The following is a 17,460-nucleotide window of genomic DNA, read 5'->3' on the forward strand; positions in this document are numbered from 1 at the left end:
TGTACCACCAGGGAAGTTCACTCCCATACACTTTATCATTAGTTATAATACCTAACACAATGTGAAGAAGAAAGAAGTGAAAGTTGCTCAGTCCTGTCTGCCTCTTCTGTGACCCTAGGACTGTAGCCTGCCAGGCTCCTCTGTCCATGGAAATCTCTAGGCAAGAATACTGCAGTGGGCAGCCATTCCCTTCTCCAGGGCGCTCTGTAAATACGGGCATACCTCAGATAGTATGGGTTCACTTCAGACCACCACCATCAAGCAAATACTGCAGTAACACGGGTCACACACTTTTTGGTTTCCCGATGCATGTGAGCTATGTTTACACTACACTGCAATCTGTTAGGTGTGCAACAGCATTATGTGTAAAAATAAAACACATCTGCCTTAATTAAAAAATACTTTATTGCTAAACAGTGCTAACCATCAACTAAGCCTTCAGTGAGTCATCTTATTTTTATAGTGGAGGCTTTGAAATATGGCAATAATTACCAAAATGTGACACAGAGACACAAAGTGAGCAAATGTTGTTAGAAAAATGGTGCGGGGACTTCCTGGGTGGCACATTGGATAAGAATATCCCTGACAATGCAGGGGACACAGGTTCGATCCCTGGTCCGAGAAGATCTCAGATACTTTGGAGCAACTAAGCCCATGTGCCACAGCTACTGAGCCTGGGTTCTAGAGTCCATAAGCCACAACTACTGAGCCTGCATGCTGAAACTACTGAAGCCTGCGTGCCTTAGAGCCTGTGCTCTGCAACAAGAGAAGCCACTGCGATAAGAAGCCTGCATACCACAACTAGAGAGTAGCCCCTACTCTCCACAACCAGAGAAAGCCCACATGCAGCAACAAAGACCCAGCACAGCCAGAAACAAAAAAATAAAACAGCATGTATGTCAAAAAAATAACATTAAAAAAAGAAAATTGCAATACTGATATTGTACATCTTCAAAGAATGAATTGTTCTTCATGATTAAAAAAAAAATGGTGCAGAGAGACTTGTTTGAAACAGAGTTGGCACAACCTTCAATTTATAACACACACACCATCAGGACTTCCCTGGTGGTCCAGGGGTTAAGGCTCTGTGCTTCTACTGCAGGGGCATGGATGTGATCCCTGGTCAGGGAACTAAGAAATCCCCTGGTACAGCCAAAAATTAAAAAAAATAAAATATCCACTCTCCGTGAAGTACAGTAAAATGAGGTATGCCTGTAGTTGCCAGGGCAGGGCAAATTTAAGTTTGTTTTTAGGAACTTTTTTTTCTTTCAGTATTTTCGCTCCACAGTTGCTTGAATCCAGCAATGCAGAACTCCTAGATACTGGTCTGGCCTAGACCCCTCCCCAGCTCTTATTTCTCCCTCCTACCACAACCTGCCTGCCATAAAAGGAGAAATTTTAAAAGACACAAGGTATTAATTTTATTATAAGAATGAGAGAAATCAGCCATTACAGGAGGTCATAGGAGTGAGACAAGGCTTCTGATTTTGAATCTCCTGATGTTGTTTAGTGATGAGTTTCAAGGATACAAAGCATGTTTATACTCAAAAAATGATTAGATCTGTATTATCAAAATAGTATATTTTTACATGTGTGATTTGTCACTTTTTTTTCTTTTTTTTTTTGTAGTGCCATCATGGTACCAGAGAACTAGAACTTTACAAAGGGCTTCTACATGCCAGACACTTTCCAAGTTCAGTTTTATTTATTATTTCCCTGAACATTCTGATGGGGAAGATGTTTTATCTGAGGGTGAGATACTGAATAATGCCAGATGCCTCTGGTGCTACAGTTTCAATTCATATTTCTTAGCACTTTCAATTTTAGAGTTGCTGTTTCTACTAGTGATTTCAAGGTCCATCAGAATTTATATTCATCCAAACACAATGAACAACTCTTTCTATTCAAATGTAATATTCAGACAAATTCCAAATCCTTGACCTCAAAGGCAGCAGATCAAAGAAAGTTGCAAACCCTAAGAAGACAGACCCATAACTTCTATGAATCAACTGGAATAAGTAACAGACTGGCAACAGGCATTTTTATTGGACCCAGTTTGGCAAAAAAAGCAGGGGAGGTAGAGCTAAAAAAAATCATACAGCATCCCCCATTATTTGCAGGAAGCAGCCTGTTATCAAGGCAGGGTCAGAAAGCAAGACTGCAGTGAGAGAAGCCTCAAAGCCAATGATCTCTGGTGGCTAGGGAGAGTTAAGGCCAAAAGAATTCACTCAAAAATGCAACCTTATATCATGAGGAACTTACATGTCTGTGAACAGCAAGAATTCCTGACTGGTCTAGAACCTGGACATGTACCTCTCCCACACAAACCTCTTGTCAGTAGCTTGTCCAGAAAAAAACTTCATTTTATTAAAAAATGAGCATCTATGCAAAGCTACTACAAGGAAACAAAAGAAAAATAGATACAACGGAAGACAAATATATCTTTCGCTGTAGAACAGGAAAAATGTCTCCATAGAGTAGACAAAAATTGGGCCAAGCACACTGCCATAAACTTGAAAACAAAAAGACCAAACTAAAGCTACCATATCTATAAAGAAAGAGCTCATATCAAATATACAAGAGCTCAGGGAAACTGCGGTAAGATAATGGGAAGTGAAATATGATTTGAAAGAACCCAGGAAATAAACAATTCACTGGCAGCAACCAGATTTTGTCAAAAACATGAAAAGAAACAAGAGTGTCAGAAAGAAACAAAAAGAAGAAATGTAAAGTTCAAAGTAGAAAAAAAGAAACTTAAAAGAATTAGAAAAAAATAGTAGCAAGACAGGACAGATTAAAGAGGTCTTAACACATGCAGTAACTTAGTAACCTGATGAAGATGTAAAACATACAATATAGGAAAAAAGCTAAAGATATACGTCAAAGTAACTTTCTAGAAATACATCATAAACCTACAGACTGAGAGGGCATGCTGAACTACAGGAAAATTTGACACAAAACATTCAACACTGTTTTAGTAAAGTTACTGGAATTGAAAGAAAAAAACAAACTTGTGCATTAAGGCGAAAAGTTTGAGTCAGAATGTTACTTTCCACAGTAATGTTTAATGGCAGAAGACATTGGAGCAGTGGTACAAGGCCCGAGGGGATATAAACTGCATGGTTTAAGAACTGTACACAGTCAAATAGTCATCAAAGCATAACGAAAATGAACATTTTTGAACTTGTAAACCTCAGGAAACATTCCCTAAGCCCTTCCCGAAGAAACTACTACAAGCCAAACTTCGAACAGCAAACAGATAAATGGAATGCTGGTCCTAAGTACTGACCTCATTAAACTGTAGGACTAAAACTAAGACAATTTTTGGAGATTATGGTTACAGAATAGAATTTAAATGTTATAAACCTAATGATGTAGAAACAATACAGCCAAGGTCTGGAGGGAAAGAGGACAGATGGTGGGTAGTAATGTCAACCTGATGATTTTCTCGTCTGGTAGAGCAGAGGATTGAAAGATGATTGAAGCTGATAAATCATATAATAGAACTATAAGTACATTTCAAAATCTAAATATGAATGAAAAATTATGTAATCAAGAGTCAGGTGACTCTGGGAGAAAGTGGAAAAATCTAATTTTACCATTACTCACGGCAGGGAGTCAATAGACAGCTGCCTAAAGAAATGTAATTTTAAGTATTTCGGGGAAGAAACACTGTCACGTATTGCTGTGAGAAAGTATGAAAAGGATACCATAGGATATCTCTAGACTGTTCTATGGGACCAAGAGACAAAGGGCAACTTTGCAGAGTTTAGTTCTGGGGACTGACTAGAAGTGAATGGAGTTTCCCTGGTGACTCAGTGGTAAAGAAGCCACCTGTCAATGCAGGAGACTCGGGTTTGATCCCTGGGTCAGGAAGATCCCCTGGAGAGGGAAATGGCAGTATTCTTGCCTGGGAAATCCCATGGACAGAGGAGCCTGGTGGGCTACCATCCATAGGGTCACTAAAGAGTCAAACATGACTTAGAGACTAAACAAAAACAAAGAAGTGAAAATACATTTGAGAGGAAAGACCACAAACCATCTCTCCAGCATCAACTTGTTATGTCATTGTGGACCACGATCATGACTGGTGACCATCCAACACCTTTTGAATAGTATCTTGCCACCTCCTCACAAAAGGCCAAAGCTGTTTGCCCAGATTCCTTTACAGCTAGGGAAGGAATGTGACCGAGGCTCCAACAACCAGACACAACTACACAGGGGTTTGACACCCAAGAGAGCATCTTTGGCCACCGGGATAAATGAGCATTTCAGCTTTCAGGGGCAGCAAGGACAGAGGTTCTAGGTTCAAGTGCCCAGAGAGGCTAAGAGTAAGTCACCCATGGAGCAGATCTTAAGATTCTGGGTGCTATTCAGAGCTTGCTGTCTCTATGCCTATCTGGCCTTCCTAGATACTCTGTAAAGCAGGGGTCCCCAACATCTGGGTAGTGGAGCAGTACCTTCAGTCACATCAGCAGCGACATTAGATTAAAAATAAAGTGTACAACAAACGTAATGCGCGTGAATCATCCCGAAACCATCCCTTCCACCTCTGGCCAATGGAAAAATTGTCTTCCACAAAAATCACTCCCTGGTGCCAAAAAGGTTGGGGATCGCTTATGTAAGGTACTCAGTATGCTTTTAAAATACATTTATTTTCTGCTTAAGCTAGGTAGGAGGGATTTCTATTATTTGCAACTAAGAACCATGCTTGACTATGTATAGTACCAGCAGAACACATATTTGAAAAGAAAAACAAATTCTAAATACCCATTAGCCTTGAAAAAGGTCAAGAACCTAATGTTTTCACTGACTCCCAGTCACTTACACACAGTAACTTCACACTAAGATGCTAAGTATCTGTGAAATGTCCCTCTCCTAGAACATGGTATCTGTTTCAAATATTAAAGAATGGATTCTGTTAAAATACATCTTGGTTTTAAGTGCAATTATCCAGGAATCACCAAAGTTAGAGCATTGCAAAGAGGTAAATTCAAATACCACCAAGTCTTACTATCTTGGCCTGCTGAAATCCTTTGCAAGATTTTGTGGATGATTCTACACTCATCTGAAATGTTTATGCTAGGCTCCAAAGCTTACTTCTAAGCCCAAAGTTTGATCCAGTTCACTGCCTACTGTGAAAGGATTAACAGATAATGTTATTCCATTCTCCCTTTTGTTCTCCGCTATGAAAAGCAGAAAAAAATACACATTTATCTTGGCATCTTGTGATAAAGGTCTGCCACTGAATGGATACATTTACGTTGGAATCTAGGTGCTGAGTACAGTGGTTCTCAAAATGGGTTCCAGGATCAGAGCATCAACATCACTTGAGAATTTCTTGGAATGAAAATTATACTGAATTGGAAATTCTGGGGGTGGGGTCCAGAATCCTGTGTTATAAACTCTCCTGGTGTTTGTGTTCTATGCTAAAGTTTGAGAACCACCTTCTTTGGCAGCACAACGAACCCACTCCAGTCAGAGGAGAATTAAATTCTGAGGATGGAATAGCAAGTTGCACCTTCTCAGTTACACATTTCAGAGCATTAAAGGAGTTCTTTTCTAGAACTAACAACTTCACATGCAGCACAAACTCAGTTCTTCTTCACTGAGGAAAAATGAAAAGCTACACCCTTTGGAGCATTAGAAAAAAATGTAGGAGGTGAAATCCATTTCTGCATTTGCTTTCCTCATCATGTTCAAGAGTCTTGCTTCTCAAAGGAAAATAGATATTTTTACAACCACCACCAAATGATCCTTTCCAGGACTCTTGGTTACTAAGATCCCATATGGAATCTTTCTCTGGGACTGTTAGACCTCAATTACTCTTCAATCTTCTTCTTAGGCTAAATAATCCCAGTTCCTTTTACCTTTATTTAATACTTTTAAAAAACTCATCATCCCTTTCAAGCTATGGAGTAAAATATGACCTCATTTGACTGTTCAATTAAATGGAAACACATTTCCTGTCACTGAACTGTAAAAATTAATGTCAAAAAACCTGTTTCTTTTATTCTACCTATGTTTTATAGTATGAGATGTACTTCTTAAAATAAAAAGTCAAACTTAGGTCTGTCCTTTCTAGATATTCTTATCCCTCCTCTTCACCCCATTCCTCTTCCTAAAAAAAGTTCAGTTCATGGTAAGGTCACTAAGTATTCTGTATATATTGGATTAAACATTCTGATCCTCATTTGCCCTATTAAATAAGAACTGACCAGATGGATATTCCTCTGACTCTCTCTCCTGAGCAGGGTTTAGTTAATTAAAAATGATTATTTTTACTACGTATTTTATGTATCAGCCAGATGTTACCTGTGGTCATTTCTGGAAAGGATCATTTGGTGGTGGTTATAAAATAGACATTTTCCTTTGGGAAGCGAGACTCTTGAGCCCAATCAGGAAAACTAATGCAGAAATGGATTTCACCTCATACCTTTTTCCTAGTGCCCTAACAGGATAACTTTTCATTTCCTTTGAAAGTAGGATCTATTAAAATTCTGTCTTCTAACTCTGCAGTCTGGCCCTACTTATGTTGTATCCAAAAAGGATCAATTGATTCAGGAAGAAAAATTAATGCTGGTTTCCATCTGTACCAGAAGTGTAAACTGACTTCCAAAGAAACTGATTTGGTTTCTCTAGATCTGGTTTAAGACATATATAGGTATGACATAGCAATTCTTCTGCTCAATCAGGACAGGGACTCCACTGTCCCTGTCATGATGGCCTTCCAGATAGATTTGTAACAGTTTCTGCTTTTGCAGGGGTCTCCTTAGAAGCTACAGTTCATGCAAACTAATTTTCCTAAATTTCTCATTAGTGCTAAAATACTCCAGAATGAGGCAAAGATACTGTAATTACAAATCTGTTTTGTGATTACACTGTCATTTTCTCTTCATTTGCAGACAAGCTAGAATCTAAACAAGTGCCCCCTCTTTTTTTCTTAAAAGCAAAACAAACAAAAATAAAGCGATGTTCAACTTTCTTTCTTTCTTTTTTTTTTTATTTTATTAGTTGGAGGCCAATTACTTCACAATATTTCAGTGGGTGATTCGTGACAATGTATGTCAACTTCCTTTAAAAAAAAAAAAATCAATTCTTGAGATGACTCAAAATTCTGAAAGTCCAACAGATTAAACAAGCCACACTAGGGACTTCCCTGGTGGCCCAGTGGTTAAAGACTTCACTTTCCAACGCAGGGGATGAGGGTTCGATACCTGGTTGGGGAGCTAAGATTCCACATGCTTCACAGACAAAAAACTAAAACATAAAACAGAAGCAATACTGTAGCAAATTCAATGAAGACTTTAAAATGGTTCACGTCAACATATTTTTAAAAGGAAAAATAACCACACTATCACTTGGTTTAGATTTAGAGGGTTGATCTTCTCTACAACACCATTTAGATGACTAGAGACAAATGTGAATCTTTCAAAAGTTTGACATTCACATGATGACAAACATAATTATTTGGTATGGCAGAGTGTATGAACAAGTAAGACATTTAATTCCAACGCCCTGGCTACTGTCTTGTAAAGCATTTCATGGGATGAGGTGGATCTATTAACAGGTTCTGGGCTCAGTTCTGATTTTCTGCATCATCTTGCAATACTGACTTTCCCACTTGGAGGTTTTTTTTTTCCCTCTCATGAAAACATAGAACTAGATATTCTCTAAAGTCTTCTTAAGCCCCTAAGTGATATGATGGGTTGTTTGTTTAAAAATATCTTTCAGGCTTAAATTCTGCTTTCTTGAACTGCAACAATTTTTACAGAGGAAGGGGTAAGGGTGGGGTAGGAGGTGCTTTCATTAACTTACAAGCTTTAAATACAGAACACAGTCACTCATCTTCTGATTGTATAAAGCATCTGCTCCCTCTGTCCCGAAGTACACAAATCTGCTTGCAGTAAATCACGGTCACCTCAGAAATGATCTCTTCCTCTTATGTGTTCATGGCAATCCACATTTACTAGTGTTTTCCTATTGAAGTCATCTGTGGTACATTTGATTTCAAGAGCCAGGTAAAGGGCAGACATTCCTGATGAAGGGGCTGACAGTCCCTAGAATAAATTGTCCTCCCAAATATATGATTACTTACCTTTAGATCAGGCCATTCTCATCAGCCTCTAATAAGTTTGAGGGACTCACCAGTCTTAATTTCCTATGTGAATCTATAATTGTCCGCAGAGGTCAATTTCAGTGGATGCCTCATATAAATTAGAATTGAAGATAATGATGCCTGTTCACTTGATCAACTGAAATGACCAGCTGGGTTTAATGGGAGGAAAACAGAAACCCCTGTGAAACTGAAATAGCTTCAAAGGTGAGGGAATGTAATTATTTTTCTGCAAAGTTTCTTCTCCAAAGGTGACTGGCCATTGTGCTGGTGGGCATGTGGACCAGCATGTTATGACGGTGAAAATGGCATTCAGAGCCACTGACCACATCCAGAGGCATAAGTCAAAAGTTTGCTCTCTGCTAAGCTGTGGGGGAAAGCAGAATTTCTTCTCCACTCTTATTTTTCATCATTTCATTCACAGTTGGAGAGGTGCTTTGAGTGACGTGCCTAATTGACTTCTGAGAGGCAAATTCTAATTTAGGTTGCTGCTAAAGTGTTTTCTCTTTATAGCCATAAACCATTATCTCAGATGGGTTATCATTATCTTTAAGGTAATATAATTCGAGGTCTGAATGAATCCTGGTATCACCTGCACCAACTCCTTTAACCTTACAGATGAAGAAACTGAGGCTCAGACATGTGAACAGATAGGACCAAGGTCACAAAGCTAGAAAGAGGAAGAGGCGGGGTTAGAATTCAGCAGAGAAAAAAACAAAACCAAAACCAATTCCCAGTCCAAGGTTCTCCACTTATGAGTAGCTGGAGACTTGTGCAGGGAGGAAAAAAAGATGCTCTCCATGAAAATCAGCATTTAGGTAAACTTAATTTCTACAAAGGTGGGAGGAGGGGAGCTGAGAGAGACAATGAGTAAATGAACCAGTAGCCCCCAAAGCAGATTACTGTCCCCCACAGCTGACTGGGGGCTCTGGCTATGCATCTCTGAGGGCCGGGGGACAGTTTTACATACCTGCGGTGACAGCACAGACTCAGGAGCCATACTGCCTGCCTGGCATTGATTCTCGACTCTGCTAATTCTGAGCTCTTGACCTTTGCCAAGTTCCTTAAGCTCTCTGTTCCTCAGTCCCTCATCTGTATAAAAGGGTGATAACATCAATACTGACTGTTGTGAGGATTCAAAACCTTACTATACAAACCTTACTGTGCCAAGAGATTAAATAAAGGCTAAAGTAAATTGATATACATAAGGAGCTTCACACATACTACGTACTATGTTAGGGTCTGCTGTTTCTTTCCTATTCACTCTACCAGGAAAAAGTTTCAGAATATAAGACATAAGTGGTACTTGTTAATAATGTACACGGGTACTTTGTTTAGATAAAGACACAAGGACTCTACTAGAGAGACTTAGAAAGTCACTGATAAAATCTCTTTTCAAGTTTAATAGATTAACTTTTCAACATGTATTACTACAGTTTTTTTAATAAACAATAGGAATTTTTTTCATTAAAAATATTCAATGTTATCCATAGTTTCATATAAAATGACAGATATTTCATTAGTAAAACAATTAGTAAAAGAGCATATCTGTTGAGAAAATTAAAGACAAATTATCATGGCAGGAAATTCGTGCTGAGTGATTAGGAAATTAGTCCTGAAGTAGTTTGGAAGAGCAAGAGAAGTTCGCGGTGCTTCATTTTTTTTTTTGCCACATCGTGATTCTTGGGCAAGTCAACGTTCACTTCCTTAGAATTTAACATTATCAAAGCTATCATTAACATTTTACTCAGAGTTCTTCAAAGAAAACCTTTGCAAAATTAACCCTGGAGATCTAGTAATTCAGATCATTTCAGATATGCCTGAAATGGAGACCATGTGTAGATTAGTTGTTTTTTTTCCATTCATTCTTTAAGGTAAATTCAATGGAAATTTTAAGGGGGGGGACGATCTATCCCCCCATTTTTTAATTAAATAACTTTAGCAATCACATAGATAATTTTTACACATTGTTGCAAAGGACGTTTTTGGAATCCGTTGATGATCTAAGACATGGGGAGGTCATGGTAGGCTGCATATCTTCCAGTCACATGATGGTAAATCTGTGGGGAAAACAGAGTTTAGTCACCAGCTATTATATTCCTATTCATGTCAATTAATAATTACACTATTACATAATGATTTTGGTTAATATTTCATTATGAAGCCCCACTGTTATGTACTTCAGCAGAATATCCTTCCAACTTTACTTCAGGTGGAAGGTTGCTTGGAAGGAGGCAAGTGGGGTGTGATGAGGTCAATGAGCTGAGTTTTCATCTCTTGTTCTCACAGTCCAATACATGCTTTTTAAAAAAAAAAAAAATTGAAGTTGATTTACAATTCTGTGTTAGCTTCAGGCACACAGCATAGTGATTTATGTATATACACACACACACACAAATAGATTCTTTTTCAGATTATTTTCCACTATAGGTTATTACAAGATATTGAACATAGGTCCCTGTGCTGTACAGTAAATCCTAGTTTCTAACCCATTTCATGTATAGTAGTTTGTATGTTAATCCCAAACTCGTAAAGTTACCCCACCTCCCCTTTCCCCCTTAGAAACCATAAAGTTTGTTTTCTAAGTTGTGAGACTATTTTTCTTTTGTAAATAGGTTCATTTATATTATTTTTTTAGATTCTACATATAAGTGATTCTGTAAGATATCTGTCCTCTGTCTGACCTATTTCACCAAGTATAATAATCTCCAAGTCCATCCACACTGCTTCAAATAGCATTATTTCATGCTGTTTTAATGGTTGAATAATATTCTATTGCATGTTATATATATGCACATCTTCTTTGCCATTCCTCTCTCAATGGACATTTAGGTTCCTTCCATGCCCTGGCTACTGTGAATAGGGCTGCTATGAACATCAGTGTGCACGAATGTTTTTGAATTAGAGTTTTCTCTGGATATAATACCCTGGAGTGGGATTGCTGGATTATGTGGTAGTTCCATTTTTACTTTTTTAAAGACCCTCCACAGGGTTTTCCACAGTGACTGCACCAATTTACATTCCCACCAACAGTGTAGGAGGGTTCCCTTTACTCCACACCCTCTCCAGCATTTATTTGTAGATTTTTTGACAATGGACATTTTTGATGATGGCAAGAATACACAGAAGAACTACACAAAAAAGATCTTCATGTCCCTGATAATCACAATGGTGTGATCACTCACCTAGAGCCAGATATCCTGGAATGTGAAGTCAAGTGGGCCTTAGGAAGTATCACTATGAACAAAGCTAGTGGAGGTGATGGAATTCCAGTTGAGCTATTTCAAATCCTGAAAGGTGATGCTGTGAAAGTGCTGCACTCAATATACCAGCACATTTGGAAAATGCAGCAGTGGCCACAGGACTGGAAAAGGTCAGTTTTCATTCCAATCCCAAAGAAAGGCAATGCCAAAGAATGCTCAAACTACTACACAATTGCACTCATCTCACACAGTAGTAAAGTAATGCTCAAAATTCTCCAAGCCAGGCTTTAGCAATATGTGAACCGTGAACTTCCAGATGTTCAAGTTGGTTTTAGAAAAGGCAGAGGAACCAGAGATCAAATTGCCAACATCCGTTGGATCACCGAAAAAGCAAAAGAGTTCCAGAAAAACATCTATTTCTGCTTTACTGACTATACCAAAGCCTTTGACTATGTGGATCACCACAAATTGTGGAAAATTCTGATAGAGGTGGGAATACTAGACCACCTGACCTGTCTCTTGAGAAATCTGTATGCAGGTCAGGAAGCAACAGTCAGAACTAGACATGGAATAACAGACTGGTTCCAAATAAGAAAAGGAATAAGTCAAGGCTGTATATTGTCATCCTGCTTATTTAACTTCTATGCAGTTAAATAATCATGAGAAACACTGGGCTGGATGAAACATAAGTGGAATCAAAATTGCTGGGAGAAATATCAATAAACTCAGATATGCAGATGACAGCACCCTGATGGCAGAAAGTAAAGAACTAAAGAGCCTCGTAATGAAAGGGAAAGAGGAGAGTGAAAAAGTTGGCTTAAAGCTCAACATTCAGAAAACTAAGATCATGGTATCTGGTCCCATCACTTCATGGCAAATAGAAGGGGACGACAGTGGATGAGATGATTGGATGGCATCACCAACTCACTGGACATGAGTTTGAGTAAACTCCGGGAGTTGGTGATGGACAGAGAGGCCTGGCCTGCTGCAGTCTATGGGGTCGCAAAAAGTTGGACACGACTGAGCGACTGAACTGAACTGATTCTAACCAGTGTGAGGTGCTATCTCACTGTAGTTTTGATCTCATTTCTCTTAACGATCAGTGATGTCGAGCACTTTTCATTTGCCCGTTGTCCATCTGTAAGACCTCTTTGAATAAGTGACTTTATTTCTTTCTTAAAAATACTTGTCAGGCGTTCCAAGGACAGCGGGCTGAGGCTCCTCACCTGCCTCTCAATGTCGGCAAGCAGAGTGCTGGCACCTATTCGAAAGAGTTCAGGCTTCATCCACTCATCTCCCAGCTCCTCCTTTATGAGAGAGAGCCACACAAGTGAGTCCTTCGCGCTGCGGATGCCTCCGGCGGGTTTAAAGCCCACCTAAAAGGGAACATGGGAAAGAGAACAATGCTTAGTATTGTTACTGCATTGCTTTCAAAATTGGTCTTGCGTTAATACAGGGTCTCCATCCTCTCTCCTTTCTAAAGCCTATTTCACTTCCCCCAGCACTCAGAGCACTGACTCAAGCCCATTCACAGGACAAAATGACTTTTCCAAGATTAATGGGAAGAATGTCACCGCTTCCAAGGAGACACTAATGAGAGTTAATAACCCTCATTAACATTTCTTTGCTGGAAAGCCATAAGCCTTAACCATCTAGACTATAGCTGTGAACCTGGGATAAACAAGAGAGGTGTCAATAAATAGGAACACACAACACAAGAGCCAATTCATTCTCCATTTCTATCAGGAGGCCACGGGGAATGTACACCTTTTGGCCCTTCAATCTGAGCTGCAAAAGATACATTCATGGGTTTAAAATGAGAAGAAAGAAATCAGTGAGGCCATACTAACCAAACCACAGCAACCAGCAAGGAAAGGTGACAGTTATTTTAATCAACTGAACTACAGGGACTTTTCAGTTGTCAGTAGACCGAGCTGCATAAAACAGCCAAACAGCTAAATAAGTACAGGAGAAAAAGACAGTGTAGGAGCCCTTCACACTTCAGCAGTCTCTGAAGGTGACCACCAACAGCACAATTCAGCCAGTATCTGATGTTTACAATGATGTCCCTGAGTCCATTAGAAAAGGATAGATGTGTCCTATATACAGTAAAACCTGCTTATCTAGGAATACTTTTCTTAAGAACTTGACTCTCCGATAGAGTAAATACCCAAAGCCCAAGGACTGAAGCTCACACATTTGACCACTCAAGAGTTTGGTTGCTCCGCTGAGGAGCGCCAGTGAGGGGCAGTGGTGGGGGGAGTTGCTAGCAGAATGCCAGAGAAGGGACACAATAAGCATATGGTCCATTATCAGCCTATAAAAAAATGAATAAACAGAAACCTCAATTAGAGACTTCCCTGGTGGTCCTGTCATTAAAAATCCACCTTCTAAAGCAGGGGACATGGTTTTGATCCCTCGTCCTAAGACCCCACATCCTGCGTTTCTGCAACTACTGAGCCCATTCGCCACAAGGAAAGATGCCCCACGCTGCAATTAAGACCCAATGCAACCAAATAAATTTTTTTAAAAAGAAAAGGAAATCTCAATTAAATAGAGTTGGGGGATCTTACTCCCAGATAACAAGAAGAAGAGAGACTCTTCTTTCCTGGCAAGGGGACTCAGCTTGTGAATAGTTCCAGACTCCTTGTTTACTATCCCTCCCATCTTCCTTTTCCTCTCAAGCATTCTTCTTCCCCTGCCCTGCAGGGAGTTGCATGTGGCTCATCATGTTCACTGATCCCCAATAAATCCATCTTTGCTGGAGAAATAGCTGGCAGTTTACTTGCTTTAGGTCAACAAACCCAAGCTGGAAACTTCTAGCTAAACTGGCCTCCCCCATTTTCCTCACCGCACCGCATCCAATGACCAACACTCCGTCTCACCAAGCCCACCCTCTGAATCCCCCTCCACACACACACACACGCCTTCCTCTCAACTCTCGGTTCCACTGATTTAGTTCAGACCCTCGTCAGTCCTCACGGGAACATCGGCAGAAGTCCCCTCGCTGGTTTCCCTGCCTCGGTCACATGCCACACAGCTAAGCAACAGCCACGCAGAGATTCTAACTACATCTGCCTATCACTCCAGGTGACCTTTTAAGAGTAAGGGGAGGTGAGGATGGGAGAAGCTAAGTGGAGTGAGGCTATTTATTGAGATAAGGCAAAAAAAAAAAAACAAAAAAAAAATCAGTGAGCTGATATTAGCATACATGTTAATCATAGGAGCATTTTCTGTTAATTAGGCAGTACTGCACACAGATTTTTCTATATAATTCTGTTGTATCAGCAAGTCTATTTGGCAATGTTTTGAAACAGAGTTTCTAGCATAAGTTTTTCCTGTCTCTTTTTAAGGGAGAGAATACGAAAACATAAATCTGCAATGAAATCCGTTATGAAATATCAAACCTCTGCTTCTCAAGAGTGACACTAATCATGGTCTGGAAGGCAAGCCATTACATTTTAAAACATCCCTTAAATCAATGATGTGGAAGCTTCACCGTCTAAGGGTTGCCCGGACAGCTTGTCAACACTCCGAGAAAATGCCCCTGATTTGCACCAGGTCCTTTCTTTGTGAAGTCAAATGTGATCCAGATGAATATGAACCAACTTCTACCTGCTTCTCAGTAAAACCACGATGAACTTTATTAGCTAAGGAAAGGGGCAATACAGTTAAAAAGAAAGTCATGAAAGACAGCAAACTGTTCCTCCCTCTCTACCCTGATCTAGATCATTGAACAGTTAAAACTTATTGAAATTCTTGTGTAAATGTTCTTTCAAGAAGGGACGTGTTCACTTTTCAGATAACGGCTCAATGAGTGAATCAATGAATGTTTGTTAAAAACAATACAGGACTGGGTGCCCAATGGAGAATTTTAGCCCCGACTGTGGCGCTTACAAGGGCTTCTCTGGTAGCTCAATGGTAAAAAATCCACCTGCCAATGCAGGAGATACAGGTTCAATCCCTGGACCAGGAAGATCATCTGGAAAAGGAAATGGCAACCCACTTCAGTATTCTTGCCTGGGAAATCCCACATAGAAGCCTGGTGGGATACAGTCCATGGGGTTGCAAAGAGCTGGACACACCTGAGCAACTCAACAACAACAGCATAGAGCTTATGATCGGAGAGATAGAGATGCCTGAGGACTATCCCTGACCCAGGGCTGCCAGGGGTGAGGGCCCAGGCATTTGGAAGTATAAAAAACTTCACATCAGTACTTCCCTGGCAGTCCAGTGGTTAAGACTTCACCTTCCAATGCAGGAGCTGAGGGTTCAATCCCTGGTCAGGGAGCTAAGATCCCATATGCCTCACAGCCAAAAAATCAAAATAAAACAGAAGCACTATTGAAACAAATTCAATACAGACTTTAAAAAAAATGGCCCACATCAAAAAACTCTTTAAAAAAAAACAACAAAAAACTTTGCATCTATTGGAATGCTTTTTGGCTGAGAGTAACCTCAGGTCTAGTGAATGGTGGTGGTCTCATTTGAGGGTCCCGAAGCCAGAGTTCTCATATTTACAGTCTTTCTTTTTAAAAAAAAAAAAAAATTGTTTTTAAATTTAGATCATTGCAGAAAGGCTACCAAGTAGAGGTTACTCAAGTTAAGTCAACTTTCCTATGTAGGTCACAGTAGATATTTATCCTATTTGTACTCTTCTAAGATATAGAAGTATTCTGAAGGAGCTCATCTCCTCTTAAACCTAGGTACCTTCTAAGAAAGGTCTCCAATTCCAAAATAAACAAATACAGTCACATATAAAGTCATCACATCCCAGCTGGCAAAGGATTAAAGTTCTTTTTTGGGTTTCTATTCAGCAGACATCAAGAGATTGGCTTTAGAAGATGCCTTTCGTGAAGGCAAAGTCTCATTTAAAAAAAAAAATTACCTTTCTCTCCCATGATGTAAAAAAAAAAAAAGTAATCCTTTGAGATAATTTGCAGCTAAACAAGCAACTTGAAGTGAAAAGGAAAATCCAAACTCATTTTTTAAAAAAACACCTCATACGCACTTTTTCCTTTTAAATTCATATGTTTCAAAAAATATGTATTATTTTTCGAAAAGCTGACAAAAGCGAGCATATACCCTCCTCAGCTTAACAGTCTTCCAAAGAGCACATCTGACTGCCATAAAACGCAAAAATGGATATTTAATTCAAGAGCTATATAACGTCTAGCTACCTTTTCCCTGCTGTTTCACAGCATTTCATTATTTTGTTTAATAAGTTCATCTCCTCGAGAATTTTCTCTTCACCTCATATTATTAAAAGTAATAAGTTTTTCTGGACCGGGGGTTTCCCAACAGAAAAACCAATTTATGTGTGTCCTTCAATAATGACAGGAAAAGATTATTTCCCATTATATTGCATACTTTTCATATCACCACCACAGCTTATCATTCAATAAATGTTACTCTGCAATTCTTTCCATTCCTCAAGGAAGTTTAATTTCTGCATTAACCTGTTTTTGCCAGCCAACGCCTTAGCAGAAAGCCTCTGTGTTGTGGCAAAATTAGTTCGTTAAAGAAGCCATTTAGGAATCTCTTGTCAGTGATAACATTGTCTTCGGTTAATAAAAGGACAGAAAGTGAGTTTACATCTTGATCACACCTACTAACTCCCTCACTCACCCTCACTTTTCTGTGACTCACACATTCTTTCCCCATGAATGTATTCTTTTGTCATGAAAGGTAAATTAAACGTTTATCTTAATAACGGGAATGCATTCACAGCATCTGCATATAAAGACAGCTATCCTGGCTGTGACTAGTATTATAAACATCATCTTTACTCCGAAGGAAGAAAGATTTGCTGGCAATAAAATACCTTGTTTCCAGTTTTCCAGAAGAAATCTCTAATGGCCCGAAGCATAACTATAGCTACTGGAAAGGTAGCATTTACTGTTTCTTTTCCCGTAGAGGTCTTAATAAAATCTGATCCTAAAAAAAAAAAAAAAGGAAGAAAAATTCCATATCAATTTTTTAAATTTATTAATTAAAACACTTACTTTTTTTTTTTCACTTTTGAGTCGGTGGAAGGAGCAAGTCATGTACCTTTTTTCCTCTGAGGAATTTATTTTTCATTAATTATTTGAAAAACTAAAACCAAACCTCTCTTTCAAGTCATTCTGTCCATATATTTTC

The 17,460-nt window shown here is 39.2% G+C and overlaps 1 protein-coding gene across 1 annotated transcript in view; it reads right to left on the minus strand.

Annotated features, from left to right (window-relative positions):
• Positions 1-9,492: 9,492 nt before the first annotated feature.
• DERA (deoxyribose-phosphate aldolase) overlaps positions 9,493-17,460 on the minus strand; it is a 111,687-nt gene continuing 103,719 nt past the window's right edge. Inside the window, exons 7-9 of the mRNA XM_065922035.1 lie at positions 17,144-17,256; positions 12,546-12,695; positions 9,493-10,176 (exon numbers count right to left, since the gene is read on the minus strand). Of these exons, the coding sequence (XP_065778107.1) occupies positions 10,120-10,176; positions 12,546-12,695; positions 17,144-17,256 (320 nt within the window). The 3' untranslated portion in view covers positions 9,493-10,119. The remainder of the gene's footprint in view (positions 10,177-12,545; positions 12,696-17,143; positions 17,257-17,460) is intronic.

The sequence above is a fragment of the Muntiacus reevesi genome, chromosome 1, assembly GCF_963930625.1.
Source record: "Muntiacus reevesi chromosome 1, mMunRee1.1, whole genome shotgun sequence".
Classification (NCBI taxonomy): Eukaryota; Metazoa; Chordata; class Mammalia; order Artiodactyla; family Cervidae; genus Muntiacus; species Muntiacus reevesi.